The sequence below is a fragment of the Thamnophis elegans genome, chromosome 17 (assembly GCF_009769535.1).
Source record: "Thamnophis elegans isolate rThaEle1 chromosome 17, rThaEle1.pri, whole genome shotgun sequence".
Taxonomy (NCBI): Eukaryota; Metazoa; Chordata; class Lepidosauria; order Squamata; family Colubridae; genus Thamnophis; species Thamnophis elegans.
This window is the reverse complement of record NC_045557.1, coordinates 1,765,714-1,787,373: the sequence shown is the minus strand read 5'-3', so window position 1 is coordinate 1,787,373 and position 21,660 is coordinate 1,765,714. Positions and strand designations below refer to the sequence as shown.

At 51.3% G+C, this 21,660-nt stretch overlaps 2 protein-coding genes across 3 annotated transcripts in view; both read right to left on the bottom strand.

The window, feature by feature from the left end:
* LOC116520235 (cathepsin K-like) lies at window positions 1–8,606 on the bottom strand. Its single transcript, XM_032234391.1, has 8 exons — window positions 5,456–8,606; window positions 4,520–4,658; window positions 3,854–3,976; window positions 2,877–3,032; window positions 2,041–2,259; window positions 1,492–1,657; window positions 1,057–1,162; window positions 1–428 (listed from the first exon to the last, which is right to left on the bottom strand). Exons 2-8 carry the CDS (start codon window positions 4,655–4,657, stop codon window positions 329–331), a joined length of 1,008 nt encoding a protein of 335 aa, XP_032090282.1. The 5' UTR covers window position 4,658; window positions 5,456–8,606; the 3' UTR covers window positions 1–328.
* A 93-nt stretch (window positions 8,607–8,699) lies between these two features.
* LOC116520231 (aryl hydrocarbon receptor nuclear translocator-like) overlaps window positions 8,700–21,660 on the bottom strand; it is a 17,683-nt gene continuing 4,722 nt past the window's right edge. The window contains exons 2-22 of one of the 2 annotated variants that reach the window (XM_032234385.1): window positions 21,625–21,660; window positions 21,441–21,485; window positions 20,784–20,828; window positions 19,527–19,571; window positions 17,774–17,987; window positions 16,577–16,790; window positions 16,366–16,465; window positions 15,411–15,476; window positions 15,058–15,143; window positions 14,775–14,851; window positions 14,501–14,635; window positions 14,339–14,413; window positions 13,641–13,792; window positions 12,835–12,945; window positions 12,661–12,736; window positions 12,461–12,584; window positions 12,246–12,345; window positions 11,870–12,029; window positions 11,487–11,646; window positions 10,679–10,818; window positions 8,700–9,884 (exon numbers count right to left, since the gene is read on the bottom strand). The exon at window positions 21,625–21,660 is cut by the window's right edge and continues 61 nt beyond it. In XM_032234385.1, the coding sequence (XP_032090276.1) occupies window positions 9,795–9,884; window positions 10,679–10,818; window positions 11,487–11,646; window positions 11,870–12,029; window positions 12,246–12,345; window positions 12,461–12,584; window positions 12,661–12,736; window positions 12,835–12,945; window positions 13,641–13,792; window positions 14,339–14,413; window positions 14,501–14,635; window positions 14,775–14,851; window positions 15,058–15,143; window positions 15,411–15,476; window positions 16,366–16,465; window positions 16,577–16,790; window positions 17,774–17,987; window positions 19,527–19,571; window positions 20,784–20,828; window positions 21,441–21,485; window positions 21,625–21,660 (2,251 nt within the window). In that variant the 3' untranslated portion in view covers window positions 8,700–9,794. The remainder of the gene's footprint in view (window positions 9,885–10,678; window positions 10,819–11,486; window positions 11,647–11,869; window positions 12,030–12,245; window positions 12,346–12,460; window positions 12,585–12,660; window positions 12,737–12,834; window positions 12,946–13,640; window positions 13,793–14,338; window positions 14,414–14,500; window positions 14,636–14,774; window positions 14,852–15,057; window positions 15,144–15,410; window positions 15,477–16,365; window positions 16,466–16,576; window positions 16,791–17,773; window positions 17,988–19,526; window positions 19,572–20,783; window positions 20,829–21,440; window positions 21,486–21,624) is intronic. The other variant, XM_032234386.1, reaches the window with a different exon arrangement.

Genomic DNA, 21,660 nt, shown 5'->3' with positions numbered 1-21,660 from the left:
TTTTTTTTTTTTTAAGCAGTTCTTACTTCAGAAGCCAAGAAAACACTTCCAGACCAAGGTTTTTCCATTTGGGTTTTTCTATTTGAAAAGTTATGCCTCCGAGGAAGACAGCTCTCCAGCTCTTTGCAAAGGAAAAAAAAAAAATGCAGCAACAATTTTTTTTAAAAAAAAAAAACCCGGAAGGTTAAATCTTTTTAATGCACTCTCAGCACTGCTTATGAAGCCAAATGGGTCCCCTTATGTATCAGTGTCCCTCTCATCGGCTCTGGAATCCAGCCGTCGGCCAAGGAAGGACCAGGATCTGCCACCAGGATTTGGCCACCGTTGCTCACATCTTTGGGAAGCTGGCTAAGTTGGCAATTCCACAGGCGTTGTCCATATTCCTGGCCATGAAGATGTAGCCTTTGTCACCCCAGTCTTCCCCCCAACTGTGGATGGAAAGGAAAATAAAGGTAAGAATTCAACATCTCCAACAGTTCCTCCATTTGCTCATCCAGCTTCGTGGTGGTAGGTGACATTTGGATTATTATGAAGTGTTTATTTGTGACCAGAGCTAGTTTTTCCAGTACATTTTTCTTCCTTAATTTGAGGTTGTTGTTGTTGTTGTTGTTATTATTATTATTATTGCAACAACAGATTTTCGGTGACTTTTTCAGGCTGATGTTCCCACCAGTTTGTTGCTGTTTTAATATTATAATTTTTGCACAAATTCCAATGGATCATTTGTGCTACTGAATTTTGCTGCAATTTATAATCAGTCTGCACGATTTTTTTTACAGCAGCTGAGTATGTGATCAACAGTTTCATCAGCTTCTTTGCAAAGTCTGCATTTGGCATCATCAGAGGATTTTTCGATTTTGGCCTTAATGGCATTTGTGCGGATAGCTTGTTCTTGCGCAAATGCCATTAACAAGCTATCCGCACAAATTATTATTATTTAAACATATAGCATAAGTTGCATTATGCTTTTTTCGGTGGTTACCTACACCAAAATTCAGGGTTTGGTGCCCCAGAAGATATTTTATCAGATAAAATGGGAGGTGAGTTGAGCAATACCTGTTTTTCACAATCCAGTGCTTGGTGCCCTTTTGAGTCCCATAACCCACCGCCAGGACAGCGTGATTGATGTTACCGGCATTGCAGTTTTCATCGTAATACACCCCTGAGAAAATTAGAAAGAGAAAACCTTCAATTCTGGAAAAACCAACTTCCGTTTTACAGCCAGATCCTGAGCGTATTCTCTTTATGTCTCAGGATGGGTGAAAATGAATTAAATGAATTAAAGTAATGAATTAAACAGCAGCGAATTAAACAGCAACGAATTAAAGTCCACAGAAGGATGGGGAAGGTTTTGGGGGTGCAATCTATGGAAATCGCTCCGCTGATTCAAGAGAAGGAGACCCCCCCAAGGTGACTTCCCGTGTTCCAGGTGGGCAGGATGGCTTCCCTGCGTCGCCCCAGCCTCGACAACCGACTTCTTTCCTGACTCACCTCGGCTGTAGAACTGGAAGGAAGACAAGCTGGCATCGATGCCCACCGCAACTGGGCCGATCCGGGCTACGGCCCTTTTCAGAGCCCGCTCGTTGCCTTCCGGGATCTCTCTGAAACCGCGGCACTTGGCAGCCTTACCGGTGGGGTTATACATGCAATTTTCATCCTACGGAGAAGAGGGAAAGGGCAGATTTCCATGTCAGATCTTCTTTCCTTTGTAGTCAAATCCTTTCAAGGCTGAGTCCATTGTTCCCTCTCCCAGCAAAACCCTCTCCTCACCCTCCAAGCTCTGTCCAGTTCCTCAAATCCCCCACCATTTAATTAAATTAATTGAGATGACCGTTGGCATGTGGACGGCTCCTCCATTGTTTTTCCAATTTGCCACGATGGAAACCAAGTTGCCACCGGCATTTTAACGGCTCTGTATTTTCTCCATTCTGGCGGCACAAAATTATTTGGGGTATTTTATCTGTGGCCGTGAGACATCTTGGGGAGCCTCCCCTCTCCGCCTGAAAGGCAATGCTGGTTGAAACGGGAGGCAGGCCCTACCTGGCCGATGTAGGGATAAGAGACATCCGAATCGATTCCCCGGTTCTCCTTCACATACTCAAAGGCGTTGGTCATGTAGCCCCCACCGCAGCCGCTGTTGCTGGTGACGCAGTCCACGAGATTTTGGGGGCTCAGATTAAGTACTTTGCCCGTCTTCTTCTTCAGCTGCCCCTCCAGAGCGCCCACCGAGCTGAATGCCCAGCAGGACCCACACTGGCCCTGCCAAGTTGGGAGAAGAAGAGCTGTCAAACCCTGAATCTTTACACAGCTGTGTGTCTGCTGGTTTATTTTATTTTCCACCAGCACCCCTGGATTACTGGTCCGCAGTCAAGCAAAAAGCAGAGAACCTCTTTTTGAGAAGCCGGTGGAATATTATTCTTTCAACCTCTAGGAATAAATAATTTTCAATATCTCAGAATTGGCTCTCCGTCCCTCATCGAACCCCTGGCCCCCTTTCTCGCTTTCCTTGTCTAAGCTGCTCACTCTATTTAGAAGTTTATTTTTTTATTTAACTCCAGTTCTACTCGGCGTATTTCATGCTGCCCTTGGATCCTTTTCCTCCCCATCATTCCTGGTCGCCTGTGAGGAACAGGGGAAAGTCTAATAGATCTCTTGGCCGCTAAAAGGGAATCAGATTCCGATTTTAACTCCTTAGGAAGCCAACTTTGGCGAGAGCAGAGATGGGAGCTGTATCAGTGGTCCAACCCACAAATGAAGCTGTATCAACGGTCCAACCCAAAAGGATGAGACACACCAGGGAACAGCCAGACAAGAGATGCAACTCGAGCTCCATCGAACAAGCATCAGCCCATGAAAAGGAACCAGTGGGGCTTTACCTGGTTTTTGACTGGGGTTACGTAGCCCTTTTTCCGGTAATCAACAGAATCTGGGACTCTTTTCTCCCAGTCAGGAATGTAAAGAGTCTCGTTATTTTGGGTACGGGACGGAGGGACTTTAAGCCCCATCATCTTCTGAACGACTTCCTCGCTGGTCTGCAGACGGGAAAAAGAGGAAGAGAAAAAAAGGGGAAGATGGCTAAGCGGAATACGGGATGCTCGTCTCCCCTGATAAAGTCCAGTTCACGATGGCTTTTACGCCCGAGACCACGAACGACCTTCTCCAAATTCTTTCCTAAGCCTCCATAGACCCCCCCATCATCCCCAGCCCACTGGAAGGCCACCAGAGAAGAGCACCCCACGTCTGAATTCCTAAAACGATGCAAAGGTCTAGAATTGTGGTTGTCCCTTTAATGGACTAGGGGGTTGGACTAGAAGACCTCCAAGGTTCCCTTTCAACAATCTTGATGTAGCAAGGAGCACATTTTCTGAGAGAGAAAGAGAGCATGCAAATGAAGACGCCGAAACCTATAAGAGAGTATAATTACGTGCACCAAGGCTGAATGGAAAATATCGTTTTAATGCGCCATGTGAGTCACAGCTTGAGCATCGATGCCAAATTAGAACAAGTGCATGTTGGGAAAAGAAAGGTAAGGCATTTGCTTCAAAATTAGCTCAGGCATCGCAACCAGTAAATAGGGAAATTCTGTGGATTTTCCACATCAACGAATTGCGCTGAATTACACAGCCATTCTCACTTCGGGTTTGAGCCGAGAGGTAATTTGCCCAGAGACATTTCGGTACATCTGGCAACCTGGTTTCTTTAGCGCGGAGAGAAAACTGCAATGAAAATGAGTTTCTTTTTTTTCCAGCTAGCACAAGGCCGCAATTTTAAATCCACATCATCATCATCATCATCCTCATTCAGCAATCGTCCAATTTTTCAATGATTAAACCGAGGAACCGTGGCATCTTACCATGTCCCCCAGGTGATTCATGGCCAGCTCAAAGGTGTGTCTTCCCAGGGAGAATTCCAAATTATGGGTGTTGATGTATTTCAGGTTCTTCTCCCAGATGACCCTTCGGGGAACTTCTTCCATCTGTTAAAAGATGCCCAGGCAAAAAGTTAAGATTCGAAAGACGCAGCCAACATCCACGTGGCAAAATGGGGTTTGTTTCGCTTACTCCAGAACGCGTGCAACGCTTTTCAGAGGCAGAAAAATTCAAGCCTGGGAAACAGGTTTGATCTATGGGCACCCCTGGAAGGAGAATTGGGTAAGACTTCGCAGAAGAGTCCCGTCTTCCTTCACCTGACAGGTAAACAAGTCTTACTCACATGGGATTCCCCCGAGATTTCAAACAGGAGCATCTTCCCCAGCCCAGCAAGAGGACGCTAAAAAGTTTTGCCTGGATTTTTTTTTGGCCCGCAGCGTGCATTATAGCCTTTAGACTAAAAGGGAACTAAGAGCCTAGTCCTCATCATCTTGAATTAAAAGCCATTAGACCTGGATTATAAATTTAAGTCTGTTCAAGCTCATCTCTGAAGGCTGCCCTCCGCTGGCACAAAGAAGCCGTCGGCACAGCAGGATTGTATTTGGTGCAATGGGATATCATGCCCAGCCTGGCAGTTTCCGGGCCCTTACCTTGCCATTATAATCTTTCCGGTGAATTTTCTTCCAAAGCTCCCACTGAGAATCCAGCATTGTGTCCAGAGAAGACTCCATGGCTACCACGTTTGCCACAGGCAGCAGTGTGGCTAACAGAAGGACGAGTGGCCGCATTCTGGGACGATCAAACAGGACACACAAACACACACACAAGCTCAAAGATTGTGCCAAAGAGGGTTTAATGGACAAGCCCAAAGGATACGGTTCCCATTCGAAATCTCTCCCCAATCTTCTCTCCCCCTCCTTTCTTCCAAAAGGAAACCCACAGCTGGTTCCTATTAGGGAGACACTTCGCCATTTTCAGCAAAAAGAGGAGCCCAAGAGAAACTTGTAACTTCAAAATTAGAAGTTAAAAAATGAAGCCGTTTCCTCCTAATTTATCTGGTGGGCAAACAGAGGGGAAGGCGACTTGTTTCCTGAACTTAAGAATTAAATAGCTCCTCCTGCCTCACCCTTCCTTTGAAGTTGGAAAATTGTTTTCCAGTGTCACGTGGAAGTTTTTTTTTTTTTCCCCCACCTTCCCCCCTAAAAACATTGGCAAAACAGATCGGAGCTCAAAAGGCCTCTGGATACAAATAAAAGAGATAAACTAAGAATGGAGAAACTCTTGTTCAGGGGCATCAAACTCTACGCCTCTTTTTCCGGTTGTTTAAAAGTTTGGCAACTTTGGCAGCTGGGCGGCCACACCGAAGGCGAAGGAGGAAAAGCAGATGACTTTGTGCCTGAAGCGGTGTCCCCAGAGGATCCAGCAAGGATCCCCCTCAGGCTGAGAGAGCGAGAACACTGGATCCCTCTTCCCAGCTCCCTTGTGGGAGGATCTGGCTTGCATTGGAAGGGCTGCAAGGAAGTTTCCTCACTCCCCCACCCTCGAGAAAAACCCCATACCTGGAATCCATGCTCTTTTCGGCTTACCTGTCCCAGAAATCACTTGCTTCCTCAGCAGAAATGAGAGTCAAAGGCCAGCTCTGGTGCAAGAGAGGATCTCCCTGGGGGCAGCCACTCGGAATAGGAAGAATCTCAGTTGCCCGATTTGTTTTTATGGGGATACAGCTGGTGGGGGGGGAAGAGTCTAGCCGACAATGGAAAATCTGCACCACTGATCTCGTGCGACTTATGCTCCAATCGGCCGGGTGAGCAAGGCGATGAGTGAGGCAGACATCCTGTGCAGAAACCGGGAAGGGGCGGTGGTGGGGGGAGAGGGTTTTTTTTGGGGGGGAGGAGGGCTCAGCTGCCTCACATGATCCCCCTGGCTAAAAATCACCCCAGGGGATTTTGATGTGCAGAGAGGAACCAGCTAACCTCCCTTCCCCTTGGGAGAGTTGGCCGGAGGCTTCTTCCCCGTTACAAAACAGGTTGTGGGAGCCCGTGGCCGTTACAAAAAAACATGGAAAGAAGATTCGAACAAATAAAAGAATGAAGGCATTAAAAAAAAAAAAATCCTTTTCCCAAGCTTGCAAGATCGTCTGGCAAAGGGGCAGGATTTTTTGAAATCGGGTCTCACTCACAGCTTTTGTGGCTCAGCTGCTAGTGAACAAATCCTGATTTTAGGAACAATTTTTGAGTTAGCCTGGAGTAAGGAAGGAGAAAGCGAGCCAATTCTCACCCAAATTGGAAGGCATTTACTTTCATTTCTCTCCTGAAGCTTTGCTGTGCTTTTGAACGTCCATTCTCATGCTCTGGAAGATGCTTCAAGGCCGATCTGATCTCAATAATTTCCTCCTTTAATTTCCTCCTTATTACATGGGAGGATCCAGTTTTTCCTTCTCCATCTACAAGTGATCAGGAAAACACCCTTTCTCCTTCCAGTCCATGCGCCAATCTCAAATCAATCGCCTCCTTCAGGGCGCTAAATAAACACCGAAACTTTCTCTCGTTTGGAATGCAGGTTTTTATTTAGGAAAACCCAGAAATGGCTGGGATTCCCCCGCCCCTCCATTGCCCAGATTTCAAACCAGATTAATCTAACCATCTCAAGTGCCGAGAAGCGGAAGGACAAGAGAGTTCTGTTCAGTTTCGCTTGCAGAAATCTTGTTATTTCTCATATTTTTCTCCTGGAAAATAAAAAGGCTGGGAAGAAAATTCCCAACCAAGACAGAAGGGGATTCACAAACTCCTGACGACATCCAACCTTGGGACCAAAAGCGACTTCATTTCTTGCCAAGTTGAGAAGAAAGCTGGTTGCGGTTGGTTCCCTTGTGCCGTTTTAGAAACTCACGCGATGGGGGCAAGCGTGAATTAGCGGCGTGACATGCCAGGTGCAGGACAAAAATGCAGAAGCGATTCAAGGGCCCGGCTTCAGTTTGCCAACAAGATCTCAAAATAAACCTGCAAACCACAAGGCAGTTGCCAAGCCTCGCTGTGTTATTAATTTAGGTGTCATTGTCACCGTTTTGACAGAAGGCATGATGATGTGGCTTGCTGGCCTTTTTGGCTGTTGTCTTACCTGTCTTGGTCAGGATTTTGGGTCTAGATGTTAAGGAATAAAGCGAAGGCATTCAAGAATATTAAGATCATGTTCTTGGCTTCTAACTGCCAACTGATGATGGGAGACCTGATTGACAGTCTGGTTTGTGGATTTTTAAAAAAATCATTCAGCTCTTTCCTCCTGGCAATTTCTGCAACTCTGATAAAAAAAGGTCATTTTGTTCCAGTCAAATCTCAGCAGGTTTTGTCCTATCTTAAGCCTCATCACTCCCACAAGATCTGGGATAGAAACCTCTCCAATTTCAGAAAGAAATCTGGAAAAGTTTTAACCACTCTCGGACACTTCCAACGTACAAGAAAGCCGCGTTAAATGTTTCTCCAGGAAAAGCCAACTTACACATTTGCACTCCTCTACAGAGCAACGAGGCACAAAAACCACAGTGCTTTTTAAGACTTGTTGGCTTTCAAGGTGACCTAGGATCCTGAGCTGTTTTTCCTAGCATGACTAAGGCAGACGAGAATTTGTTTTTTTTAAAGGAAAAAAACATGATGTGGAAGAAGAAAAAAAATTAAGTAAAAACATGTGACTGAGTCATGCGGTTTTTGGGACGAAGACTTAATTCACCCCCAGAAAACTGTGATTGCTTCTTCTTCTAAGGAGGCCAGTCTCCAAATCGATTTCTGAATCGGAGCCACTTTACCCTATTTTGAAGCAGGGAAACTAGTTAGAAATGCATCCACAACCCCCATATGGAGAATTTAATCCTGAACCCAATTAATCACATGACTGTTCTCTCTCACTCTGCCCCCCACCCCTTTTTTTCTTATGGATATTCTGGAAATGCAAAGAGTGCAACTTTTCCATAACTTGATTCTTCTTTCCCGGCCGAGGAAAACAATATTTTTCTTTTTCTTTTTTGCAAACAGTGCAGATAAGCCTTTGCAAAGAGAGACCAAGAGCATCCATATACTTCAAGAGTCTGGCAGCATCCTGATGCTTCCTACAATATGTGAGCTTGCAAGCGAACACCCTCCAAACTCCAAAAGTGTGGCAAAGGGTCCCCCAGTTTTCCGAGTCTTTCAAGCGGGAAGAGGCGATGGCACAGGGTGGAGGAATTTACCTCTGGCAGGAGGAGGGAGGAAAGCTCCCGCAGGCAGAACAATCTTTTAAAATTCTAAGTTGCCACAAAGCTATAATGGAGCTGCAGCTGGATAGGTTTTGCTTGCTGGAGGAACAAACAGCTGGAGAAGATGCCCTCAGTTTGGAAAAACGAAAACTAACCCTGCTAGGCTGGTCAAACCTCTCTATCCACCAGCACTCTACAGTATTGTTAGGGACACGAGAGGGGCCAATTTAGCTGCCAATGGAACGAGGACTAGGAACTAGCTTGCTCTCTCTTTTTTTCCAATCCAGAGCCATGTTCAGCTGCAGGATTACGGCCACCCAGACTTCATGAAAATAGCAGTTTCCCCTTGTGCCCATTTCAAGAACATGTTTGCCCGCCACTCCCCCGAGTGTATGGCCGGTGGGGGAGGCCGGAATTGACATGCTTTCCATGAAGGGAGGAGAAAAATATTCTTTTCTTTGGAATGAAAAAAAGGAAATAAACCTGCACGGCGACGGCTGGAAAACCTGATAAGGGTTTTAAGGGACAATCTGTGCCTTTCGCTTCCGACGGTGAAAGCAAGGACAGAGGTTTGGCAATCTCAAGGAAGACAAAACGCCGTGTGCTCTTTGTGCAATTTTTTTAATGGCTTTTAGGTGTCCCCGTGGGGAAGCGCGTACAAGGAAAGAGGAAAAGGGCTTCACACAGATCGGGGAGGGAGGGAAGGGGGCGCCGGAAAGCACCCCGACCCATGATAATCGCCCGGGTTGGAGAGCAACCAATCAGTGCTGAAAAGATGCCAACCAGCTTCCCTTGGTCGCCTCCAGGATTAAACCAGCATCCTTTCCCTAATTTCCGAGAACGGGACAGCCCCTCCCTGAATCAGGGCTCTAGACATTATTCCTAAAACAGGGACCGTTTTTCTCTTGGCAGTCTACCATGATTGTCAATCGCAACCCCCCCCCCCCCACAAAAAGGGGGATTTTTACGAAGAAGATTGTGCCAGCACAGTCTCCAAGCGCAGAGCACAACGTGGCCCGAAAGAAGTGTGGAAAGACAAGTTAACCAACAAAGGGACCGGATGAGGAGATTGGGGGGGGGGGGGGATGTCAGCCACCCCCACCCACCCCACATTTCATTAATACTGCTTGTGAGAGAGATAAGAGAGACACGTGTATCAAGGGAAGAAACACAGGGGGGGGGGAAGAGTTCTCCCTGGTTCACATGTCAAAAAACCGCCTCCGAAGCAGGAGCCCCTCTTGACAAAATTCGGCTCCCGCCACGTGTATAAACGAGAATACAAGGTAGGTATAAAAGATTACGTCATAGAATTAAAAATTAAAGACCGGGGGGGGGGCGGGAGGAACCCCTTGCTGACCATTTCCCTTCCCAAGCATCTTTTCCCATGTTGGATGGGGAAGGGGGAAAAAAAATACACCCCTTCGGTTCCTTCTAAGATTGCTTGAATACGTCTCCAAAAGTAACGTCCGTTGCGGGCTGGCAGGGAGGCAGCCCCAGAGATTTGGTGGGGAGATGCAGCCTCTCAGTTTGCCTGTGTTCGCGACTCCCCCGTGAGGCTTCTCCCCCCCACCCCACACACACAGGAAGACTTGGGGGCTCTTTGCAAAAAGTCAGGGGGAGCGAAGAAGAGACCCCCCTCCCCTCCTCCTCGCTGCTACACAGAATAATGTCCCATCAGGGGGGCAGGTCGTCTCCCTCGCTTACTCCGAAAAGGGCGGAAACATATTCAGTTCGGGAAACTCTTCATTGCTGTAGTTGGTTCCTTGTTCCCCCAGCATTGACAGCATATCCTGGGAAGCCAAAAGAGGAAGAAAAAGAAAAGGAAGGAGCCATCAGCAAAATCCGGAATAAAATAAGGCCTGAGATTAAATTGGGGGAACTTATGAAGGGTCCAAGAGGTGAGGAGACCAACGCAGGGGGGCGAGCCGTAAAAAAGGATCTGCGTTTTCCTAACCGGCTCTCATCCCTCGACTTACGACCACAGCTGGGACTAGGATTTCGGTTGCTGAGGGATGATGCGGTCTTTAAGCAAATCTTCAGACCCAATTTTACGATCGATTTTTATGGCAGTTGTTAAGCAAATACAGCTAGAAGGTCACAATTGTGATCACATGATAGCAATAGCAATAGCAGTTAGACTTATATCCCGCTTCATAGGGCTTTCAGCCCTCTCTAAGCGGTTTTACAGAGTCAGCATATCGCCCCCAACAACAATCCGGGTCCTCGTTTTACCCACCTCGGAAGGATGGAAGGCTGAGTCAACCTTGAGCCGGTGAGATTAGAACAGCCGAACTGCAGAACTGCAATCAGCTGAAGTAGCCTGCAGTGCTGCATTTAACCACTGCGCCACCTCGGCTCTTTTATGATGGCAAGGCACTGCAACCTTCCTAAAGGTGAACCGGTTGTCATAGTGCTTGAATTGTGCTCTGGTGACTCAGGGGTGTGTGTGTGTGACCATTGTAACGTCTTCTGAAAACGTCTTTTGATTTCGAGCCGTTGCTAAAGAGATGGTCGTAAGTCGAGGACTTCTTGCACAACCCTTCCACTCCCCCCCACTTGATTGCTTCTCAGTCAGCTGACTCACCGGGAAGACCTCTGGCTGGGCAGGCTGCTGCTGCTGCTGGACATGGGACTCGCCTGAGCTCTGCCACTGTGGCCAAACGCCGACTCCTTCTGCCGTCCGCGCCTGGAACGGGGCCGGATTCTGCCCGCTCTCTCCAGCAGCTGAGGAAGGATAGCAGTCAGTGAGAAAGACAGGCCTTGGGAGATCCAGCAAGGAAATGGGAACGTTTAGAGAAGAGAGGACCGAGTCCACTGCTACACAATGGGCGGAGAAACCCTCCCTAGTTTCTCAGGCTGTAAAAAAAACAGTGGGAGACTTGGACTTTCCAACTTGTTCGTGCGGCTGTACTATAAAGGAGAATTAGCTCATCTGGTGTACCTGAAAAGGCTGACCGGCAGGAAGGAGATCCCACAAGAGACCAAAGTGTCATGTCTGCAAGCCCTTTTCTTTTTGGACTTCAGGCCTGCCACAATTTCTACTGTGGGAAACTGGGAAGGGGGGATTATGTGGAGAGTTGGGTGATATGTAGCCATAACAACATTCTTCTTAGAAAGTCAAGGCCATCTTTTGTCTCTGCACCTGGCCAGAAGTGGACGGGTGGACTCTGTCTTCGTGGCAATGGAAGATTGGACCATGTGATGTACTTGTGGGTGTGGGGGAAAGATCTTGAACTTTCAACTGGGTCAGAAAGGCACAGCTAAATGGCCTCTGGGGTCCTTCCCAGCTCTGCAAAGAAGCTCATTTAATGATTGGACCACGAAGGAGTCACAGCTACAAGGAGGCCGAAGCCCAAAGCTGGCGGCTCTGACGGGCAGCCCAGGGAACTTACCAAAAGGGGCGTTCCGACCGGCAAGGTTTGGGTAGGGAGCTCCGGCTGGCGAGGCCGCGGAACCGGGATTCGGCATGGGGCCGAAGGAGGACGGCGTGGCCTGGAAGCTGCCCATGGCAAACGACGGGGGGCGAGTCTTCACTGGCTGGGAAGCCGCTGGCTGGAGGAGAAGCAAAAAGCAGAAAGGAAGGAAGCCATGAATTTTCCAAACTTTCTAAGAGGTGAAGAAGAGCCCGAATCAAAAACCCCGCCAACGAGAGAGGCCACCGGTCAGTAGGCGAAGAGGCAGCTCTTGGCGTTCTCACCCTTGACCCTAAGGAAGACTGTTTGGGGAAGAGGGGGGTGCAGAGGAAGAAAGAACAGCCGAAGGAAGACAAAATTACTTGGGCCGCGAAAGGCGGGCGCGATCCCGAAGCCCAGGCGCTTCCGGAGACCTGACTGGGGCTGGCATGGCGAGAGAGGTGGGCCAGGATGGGTCCGGCGGAGGTCGAGTGCGTCCGGCCAGGCTGCAGGACGTTCACTGGGGGCGCCAGGCTGCTGCTGCTGTCGGAAGGGAAGAGCAGAACGGAAGGAAGACCCTGCTTGGGAGATCCTGACCACAACCGCTGAAGGGGAGACCCCCCAGGGTGCCCCGTCCTCAAACACCCCCCAAATTCTCATCCTTTCGGGGAATAGACGGTGCAGCCTTGCCGGAACGGCTGCTTCGTCGTAAAGGGAAGAGCATTCGTGGAAGAAATGGAGGCGGCTTGAGAGCCTTACCGGAAGCCCTCAGCCGGGCGGGAAGCCCCGAAACTGTTCCCTGGGCCGAAGAGGGGCTGGCTGGTGGGCACCGAGTTGGCTGAAATGGGCTTCGTCCGGTCTGCGAGAGAGAGCGGGAGACCCCCAACGGGGATGTTGGATACAGGCGCAGTTTGGAAACCGCCCCCAATGGAAAGGAGATTGCAGAAAAAAGGCCTTTCCCCTCCATCTCACACCTGGGCTGATGCCACTATACATCTCGCTGAAGCGAGGGTCCGGCTCCTGCCCGAAGAGGACCTCGGCCTTCTCCAGAGGCTTGCTGTGCTCGGGGCCAGGGGTGCTCACGGCCTGAAGGGCAGCCTGGAGAGAAAGATAAACATTTACTCACCGCCTGTGTTTCCAGCCCGCCCCGGCACCTGCCCCTCGGCCCCCTTACCTGCGGGTGCTCGTAGCTGGCTAAGCTTTCTCTCCCGGGAACCACGTCCAGCTCCGCTGGCTGTGCTGGCTGTGCCCTAAAAGGCAGAGACTCAGATCAGGGAACAGCCCGGGGGCGGTGGGTGCAGAGAGAAGTGAGCCCAGGGGCCTCCGAGTCCTCCAAACAGGCCCTTACCTGGCGGCCAGGTGCCCTGGGCCCATCTCCAAAGGCAGGCTGACATTGGGGCCTAGCTGGGGTCTCTGCATCGGGTTCGAGCTGGCAGGGCGGGTGTCCTGGCCGGTATTTCTGCAGGGAAGGGGAAGGAAAACCATGAGGCAGCCCCTTCGGGGACACAGACCAGGGGTGGGTGGGGGGAGGCTTGGCACCCAGGAGTTAAAACTCCTCGGTCGACCCAAGGAAGCTTTCGCAGCTTTGCAAAGCACTTCAGGCCATCAACGTCCGTCAACTCCCGAAGCCCTCTGAGATGCTGCTCCTGCCTTTCCAGGAAGACCCTCATCCTTGGGGGGCTCCTGAGGCAACGTGGACTCTGCCGCTTGGTCTGCAGACCTCCCCCCGTCCCCTCCAGCCCCTCTTGGTTTAAGCGCGGTGGTTTTTCCTGCCCCCCAACCCTGAAGCTAAACAATGGAGATGGGGATGGAGATGGTTGGTTTTCCGGAGGCCGCAACGGTTAAACCCATATCGGCTCTCTCTACGCATCACTCAAGCCAAGAAATGATGACGGGAGGCCGAGGGGCCCCTCCCGCTGGCTGACACCCCCCCTCCTCCCCGTGAGAAAGTCCCGCCCGCTCGCCCTGAAATCACGGCAGGCTGGCCAATCGCAAAGAAGCACGGCTGAGCCTCTGCAGAACTAAAGTTCTTCCCCCTCTTTTGACAGCTGTGGGGTGATTTTCCTGGATGTTTTTTTTTTTGGGGGGGGGGGGGAAGCAGGTGACCGGAAAGCCCTCCTCCTCGAGGGGAAGGTGGGCGCAGGGGTTACGTACTTTACGTTGGTGTTGGTGCAGATGATGTACTCGATCTCGTCCGAGTAGGGGTTCTGGAAAGTGAAGGAGCTAGTCCGCATCAAGAGCCATTCGCGGTTCTTGGATCGGAAATGGAACATGACGGACATCACCTGGCCCTTTAACTTCACCACCTGGAAAAAGGGGTGGGACCCCATCAGACGCCGCCGAGGGCCTGGGGCTGACCCGCAAGGCCCCTGAGGGGTCCCCCCCGGCCTTTGGAAGGGCCAAAGCGCCCTCCGAAGTTGGGGGGGGGGAGGGAGGATGTGCCCTGCCATCTTGCTCTAATACAAGGGGTCCCAAGAGACAATGGAGTCTCTTGGTCTCATGAGACAGAGTGCTCTACCACCTGAAGTGGGGAGGGGTCTCCAAACTTGGCCCACTTTAAGACTTGCGGACTTCCACTCCCAGAATTCTTCAGCCGGGAAGTCCACAAGTCTTCAAGGTGGGCAAGTTTGGAGACTTGGCGGCTCCTGGGCCACTCCTTTCAACGGGCGCCTGGAAGGCCGGAGTGGGTGAGGATGGTTATGGGGTGGAATGCCGTGTTATGGACCCTTTGCAAGCCCCCTACTCTCTCTCTCTCTCTCTCTCTCCAAGCCCTCTGCTCTCAACCTGGACACCCATTAGCCAATCCCAGCTGTGCTGATGGCCGAGGTTGAGCTACTCTGTGGTGGGTTTACCTCCTGGAAGCTGTTCCTCAACAGATGCTGGTCTTCAGGATGGCAGAACTCGACAATGTCCTTCCCCAGGAGTTCCTGGCACAGAGAAGAGACACCATTTGCAGAGCAGCCCCTCCCTCCGTCCTTTGGCGTCACGGGGGAGGAGGAGTTCCGGGACGCTACCTGGGGCTTGTAGCCCACGGTGGCCATGCAGCGGTGGTCCACGAAGGTGAACAGCCCGTCCGTGTTGTGGCGGGAGATGAACTCGGTGGGCTGACATACGGTGTTCATGTCTGCGCAGCTGGGGGAGCTGGTGACCTGCGAAGGAAGGGGAGAAAACCCCAGTGAATTCGGGGGAGTGAGCTTTATCCTCCGGGCGACCCACTGTCCCTCAGGAGCTTTGGAGAGATTTGGGGGGGGGACGAGCCCCACACGGCTGCACCCCTCTCCGGCCTACCTGCAACCTGCCAATGGCCACCAGGCAGAATTTGCTGCCCTGTCCAGAATCCGGATCATCGTCGGGCAGGGAAACTCCTGGGAAGGAGGAGGATTTGAATTCACAACCGGTTCGAATCAACCGGCTTCCAGAAGGCGACGGTTTGGGGTTTCTCTGCCCCCCCCCCTCCATGGTAGGTTTTAATAATTACAAGATGTCAGAAACGAGAGGGGGGGAGCCAGGCAGCTGGACCGTGGCACGATTGTCAAGGGGGGAGAAGGGGGGGGAGGCCCAGGTAAGTTACCTGCCGGTGGCCAAGCTTTGATGTAGCCCGTGCAGTGGACAACCACAAAATGGGGTTCCCCCTCTTTGATGGCACCCAGCCCGTTCCTGGAAGGAGAAGAGATTTGACAAGGTTTTATAAGTGACCGAAACCCAAATAAATCTGTCCTTCTTTTGAAATCTGAAAGCCGCCGGGCTGTCGCCTTCCAAATGAACCCCCCCAAATGGCACCGAAGACCCTCTTCTTTTGCAATCCCTGCTCTCAAAGAAAAAAAGGGGGACCCTCTGCTCTTCCCCTCCCCCACCCTTTACATTCCCAAAAAAACCCGGCATCTTCATCCTCCGTCATTTCCTCCCCTCCCCGCCATCATTTACCTGCACCGATTCCTCATGTAGCTGAGCCGGTTCATGGAGACGGGATCGACGGTTGCGTTCCCACATCTGCAGAACAAGGGATTAAAAATATATATATATATATATATATATATATATATATATATATATATATATATATATATATATATATATATATATATATATATATATATATATATATACACACACACACATACATACATACATACATACATACATACATACATATATATATATATATCTGAATTTCGGCGAGAGAGAGAGAGAGACGTTGCCTGCAGAGGCCTCCACGGCGCGGATCAGCTAAACTGGCAGGGCCCCCCGTCCCTCAGAAAGGTGTCCTGGCCAGTGTTACATGAGCCCTTCCCTCTGCTGACCGAACTACCCGTCCTTGGCACAAAGCAGCCCAGTCCTTTTCCCTGTTGAACGGTGGTTAAAAGGAACCAGGCTTAAGTCAGGGGGGTCCAACCGGGGCCATTTTAAGAAGGGTGGACTTCAACTCCCAGAATTCCCCAGCCAGCAAAGCTTAAAGGTAAAGGAAAAGGTTCCCCTCGCACATCTGTGCTAGTCGTTCCCGACTCTAGGGGGCGTTGCTCATCTCCATTTCAAAGCCGAAGTGCCAGCGTTGTCTGAAGACGTCTCTGTGGTCATGTGGCCGGCATGACTCAACGCTGAAGGCGCACGGAATGTTGTTCCCTTCCCACCAAAGGTGGTTCCTATTTTCCTACTTGCATTTTACATGCTTTCGAATTGTTAGGTTGGCAGAAGCCGGGACAAGTCACGGGAGCTCCCTCCGTTACGCGGCGCTGGGGATTCGAACCGCCGAACTGCCAACATTTTCTGATCGACAAAGCTCAACGTCTTAGCCACTGAGCCACCGCGTCCCTATAGCAAATCTTAAAATGGACACCCCCGAATTAAAACGAAGCACGCTGCCCCCTTCAGCACAACACACCTCATCCGACAGATGAAGGACCTACGCGACCCCATGCACATCCTCATGGACTGCTGACCCTCCTTCTTGACCGTCCCCGTCTTCAGGTCCAGGATGCGGCCTGCGGAAGCCAAGCCACAAAATGAGGACTGGGCTGCTTCCAGCCGCCGAGTCGAAGCGGCTGCCGGCTCTCCCGCGTCCCACAACCGAGCTCAGCTGGGGAGAAACCTACCGCTCAGCGCGTTCTCCGAGGTGGAGAGCTGTTCCCGCAGCTTCTCCACGTCGTCGGGGTGCACCTGGTCGTAGAGGGTGCTGCCGAACCACTCCGACTGCGGCTGGTTCAGGACGGGCGTCACGGAGTCAGAGACGTAAACCACCCGGCCCGTCTCACAGGAGACGATGAAGAGGAAGCCGTCGGCCGCCTCCAGGATCAAGTGTTTCAGCTCCTGTGGAGAGAGAGGGAAAGTGAAACCGAGCGCGGGCCGGAGGCTGCGGCGTCGAAAGGGGCCAAGGAGCCTCCTCTGATGCGGGCGCTCACGCAAGGCTGCCAACTCTCCTGCACCCTGGCCGCACCATGGACACGAGCCGCAGGTTCAAAGCAGAACTACGCAGCTCTGCAAAGGGCAGCAGAATAACAAAATAACAAGAGTTGGAAGGGACCTTGGAGGTCTACTAGTCCAACCCTCTGCTGAAGCCTGGAGACCCTATACAATTTTGGACAAATGGCTGTTCAGTTTTGGAGCGCTCACACCTTCTGGCGGGAAGCTGTTTCCGTGGATTAATTGAAATTCAAATTCAGTTATGGTTCAAATTCAGTAAAGATAAAGGTAAAGCTTTTCCTTGCACATATGTGCTAGCCGTTCCTGACTCTAGGGGGCGGTGCTCATCTCCGTTTCAAAGCTGTCCGAAGACGTCTCCATGGTCATGTGGCCGGTTCAACACTGAAGGTGCACGGAACGCTCTTCCCTTCCCACCAAAGGTGGTTCCTATTTTTCTACTTGCATTTTTTACGTCCTTTCGAACTGCTAGGCTGGCAGGAGCTGGGACAAGGAATGGGGGCTCGCTCCGTTACGTGGCGCTCGGTATTCGAACTGCCAAACTGCCGACCTTTCTGATCGACGAGCTCGGCGTCTTAGCCACCACGTCCCTTAGAAGGCAGCACTGCAGGCTAATTCTGCCCACTGCCAGCAGTTCAATCCTGACCGGCTCAAGGTTGACTCAACCTGCCGTCCTTCCGAGATCAGTAAAACGAGGAACAATTTGGGGGGGGGCAATAGGCCGACTCAGTAAACTGCCTAGAGAGGGCTGGAAAGCAGTGGGAAGCGGTTTATAAGTCTAAGGGCTATTGCTAGTTTCTTCTCCCCCTCCACCCTCTTTGCTCCGGACATCAGAGGTCACAAACGCACACCCGCCCAGCCCCATCCCTCACCTGGTCGGTGAGGAAAGATGGCTTGTAGGTGCCATCCGTGGAGGTGTTCCCAGTGCCCCGCAGCGACTTCATGTGAGAGACGGCCATGCGCAGGATGGTCAACTTGTCCGGCTTGCGGGCCAAGGCGCTACAGGTGGGCACCATGTCAGAGAGCTCGGTGATGTAAGCGGTCATCTTGTTCCGGCGTCGGCGTTCAATCTCGCTGTGGTTCTCCCTGGGGATGGAGAGAGAAGCGGAGAGAAAGGGAGGCCAGGTTGCAAGAAACTGCCGGGCTCAAAAAGAAAAAGAAAATAGAGAGAGAAAGAGAGAGTTGACGGGTGGGGAAGTGGAGAAAGGAGAACGGAAAGAGGGCCACGAGGTGTTAAGGCTTGGAAAGAGGATGCGTGCCGGGCATGCAGACAGAGAAAAGCAGGCAAGATTTCGAGGAGCGTTGCAACCTTCCGCTCGAAGCAAAACACGGAGAGCCACCGCCTTTGGGAAGCTCAGGGAAAGGGCTTGGAGGACAACAAGGGTCTGGGAACGGAGCCTCCAGGGACAGAGGCAGTCTATCCCTCAATACATTCTCCGCGTGCCTGATTTTCTTTCCATCTCCACCTGCAGATCCGTAGCCTATTCAGGCCTCCTTCCTTTCTGGCAAATTCTAGTAAACAGAAGACGATGGGAGCAGGAATAGAATACACCCACTGCCTCGGGGCTGAAAGGACCATCACGACTGGGGAGGGGGGAAAGGAACCCCCCCCCCCCCAAAAAACCAGGTTTAGTATCATGGTGCAGAGACATCCCTCCAGGATCAAAAACCCTGTTTGCAGCCGCAAAGTTTTGCAGAAGCTTTCCTTGCTGCAAAATCATCAACACCCCCAAAAGGGTTTTACAAGCTTTCCAACAAAAGGGGGGGGGGGGAGAGAGAAAATAGTCAATAAGAAAACCAGGAGCCGGAAGCATGGAATGGAGGATGGATGTGGGTAGTGAAGAAAGAGAAGGCTGTACGGGTGGGTTTTTTAAAACAGAGAAAAAAAATCAAAGTTTTAGGTTGTTCTGGAGGGAGGAAATCTCTCCTTTCCTGGGCCAGGAGTTCAGTGATGTGAGGCAGGAGGAAGGTCTGGGCTGGGGGAGGGGGCAATGAAGAGGAGGAAAAAGAGGCAAACAGGGGGGGTGCTGGGGTGCTTTACGGCAGGTCCCTCCAACCTTGGCAACTGACTCGCATTTACGACGGTCGCAGATTCCCCTTTTGCAACCTCCCGACGAGCCCAGTCGCTGGGGAAGCCGGAGTGAACGAGGAAGGTCGCAAAGTGGAACAAAACTCACTCAACAACTATTTTCCCGGGAAATGTTGGGCTCAACTGTGGTCGTTAAGTTGAGGACGGCCAGCCTTTGAAAAGCAATTCTGCGGGAATTACGGTGGCGTCACTAACGCAGGCAGCCCCCCCCACTTCCTCTCCGGCCCGCTCAGCCCCTCCAAGCGGGACACGGCGGCTTTCAGGAGTCGGCGAAGCCCAACCAGTTTCTGCCACAGCTGCAGACCCTTCCTGGTCGGCTTTTCACGGCTTCTCGTGTCCAACCGAGCAGCTGATCCCGCAAACTCTGTGTCCACTTTCCAGCCCTCGATTTAAGGAAGAAAACGGGGAAGGCGATGGGTGGGTGGGTGGCGGAGGCTATGACGGGTGGGAAGCAGAAGAAAGGGGAGGGGAGGGGAAGTGAACAAACTGTGGTTTGTCATGCGCCGAGAATCCAAAGCAAATCTCTGGCTTCCTACCTGGCCAATCTTTCCTTATCCGCCGAGCTCTGCTCGTCATCGGACCTAGAAATAAAACGGGTGAGCTAAGCTAAAACTTCAGAGGGGGCGTGGGTGGGTGGGGTGGCCTCCCAGGCCAAGAAAGAGAGGGGGAGGGGGACCCAGCTTATGGGCCTGGTTCTCACCGGAAGAAGCCCAATGGAAGAGGAGGGGGTCAGCGTGCCCCAACAGCCCTAGCAGAGACTCACAGCGCAGAAAAGAGAGGGGGGGGGAGGAAGAAAGGAGAGAAAGAGGGAGGGGAGGATGGATGGATGGAGCCAGGAAGGTGCAAAGGAAGCTGATTTTCAGCCGCAGAGAAACGTATTTCGGGAGGTGGGCTCTGAACCAGGGGGACAAACTCTGCCCCAAAAGGCTGAGAAACCGCCTTCCGTACAGAAAAATACCAGAGAAAAACAAGAATTCTTCCAGAAAAGAAGATTGTGGAATAAGACATTTGAGTCCCAGGCCCAGCAGAGTGGATTTTATCCCTCTAATGCGGCATTTTCTCAATCTCGGCAGCTTTAATAGGAAACGGATTTCAACTCCCAGAATTCCCCAGCCAGACAGGAGGCGAAGGCCTCCCCTCTTAAAAGCTGCCCCTATGGCCACTATTCCATTTTCACGTCAAGGGCCGGGCTGTCGCATCCGAGATTTTGTTGCATCATCTGCCAAACGTTTTGACGGGCATCTTAATGGGGGAGCGAAACATAAATAACAGAGGACAACTAAAAAACATCACCGAGGCTCAAAATGCATCGTGGCTGATTTGCAAGCCCGGCTGTAACTATGCAGAAATCAGGGTGGGGGAAATAAAAAATAAAAGCCAAATCCAAAAGCGATTCCCTGAAACTGACAAATAAAGAGAGGGGGGGGGAAAAAGGAACAAGTTTGCAATGAACTTAGGTGCTAGCAAATCGTAAACTATAAAAACACAGCCGGATACCAGCAGCTGCTCTCTTTTCCCCAGCCAACCACTTCGCAATTGTAAAAGCCCAGGCGCGTCCCTGCATAATATTAAAAGGCAGCGAAACATGAAAGGCTTTCCAGCCTTGTTTTAATGAACTCGGCTTCATTTCAAGGCCAGGTTGGGCTCCAGCAAGCCGGTATTTTCCAAGGAATCGGGAGGGAAGGAGTCCTGCTTGCATCCGAACGTGGGAAATCCCGTCCCGCTTCTTTGCGGAAGAGGCTCAAGGAATCCCCCCCCGGAGGCTCTTCTCCTCGCTGGGTCAAAATTCTTACCTAGCGAACCGCTCTTTGTCCGTGGAGAGCTGGTCGTCCTCGCACCTAGGAGAACAAGGAGAAGGATGCCATGAAAAGAGTCAGCGGGGTCAATTTTGACGGATTAATTAAAAAAAACCAGCTTCCTGGCCGAAGGTTCTTTGACGCCTTCATTTCTCTCTGAATCGAGCAGACCCTTATCCCATCTCTCCTGCCCTTGCTTTAACAAGACTGTCACTGGGGGATTTTAAGAAGGGGACCGGACAGCCATTTCCCTGGAATGGGCCAGGGTTTCCTGCTTGAGCAAGGGGGCCGACTAGAGGACCTCCAAGGTCCCTTCCGACTCCTGTTATTCTGGCCAGGGGGGAATTTCCTGACAATTGGCCAGTGGAACAGCTTGCCTCCGGAAGCTGTGGGTGCTCCAACACTGGAGGGGGACTGGAAGACCATTTGCCTGAAATGGTGTAGGGGTATAAGGGTGAGGGAACCATGGCCCTCTTATGCTGGCTCAGGAATTCTGGGAGTTGAAGTCCACAAGTCGTGAAAGACACATGGCTCCCCACCTCTGGCGTAAGGGCTCCTGTTTGAGCAGGGGGCTGGACTAGAAGACCTCTTCCGGTTCTGTCCTTCAGTTCTACCTCTATAGCTTCCTTGCCAGGAAGTGGGAACGGAGCTCACCTGAGGAATTTGCTGTTCCCTTCGCCATCTTCGTCAAACTCCAGCCTAAAACGCAACAGCAACAAAATTAGGGATGGCGGGTCGAAGTCCTTCCAGGTCAGGCCCCACCTTTGAGTGGAGAAGGTCCCGCCTCTTCCTTTGCCCCTGTTATGGGACCAAACCGCGCGGACCCTTCCTAACGTACCCCGTCCGCCGCTTGCTGCTCCTCTGGCTGAGGCTT

Bases quoted from the DNA above. Each gene is read 5' to 3' on its own strand.
- LOC116520235 (XM_032234391.1), bottom strand. From the start codon at position 4,657: ATGCGGCCACTCGTCCTTCTGTTAGCCACACTGCTGCCTGTGGCAAAC. The intron at 2,260-2,876 runs GTAAAGCCCCAC...CCAACTTGGCAG, and splicing joins TAACCCCAGTCAAAAACCAG to GGCCAGTGTGGGTCCTGCTG. The intron at 429-1,056 runs GTATTGCTCAAC...TTCCATCCACAG, and splicing joins CACTGGATTGTGAAAAACAG to TTGGGGGGAAGACTGGGGTG.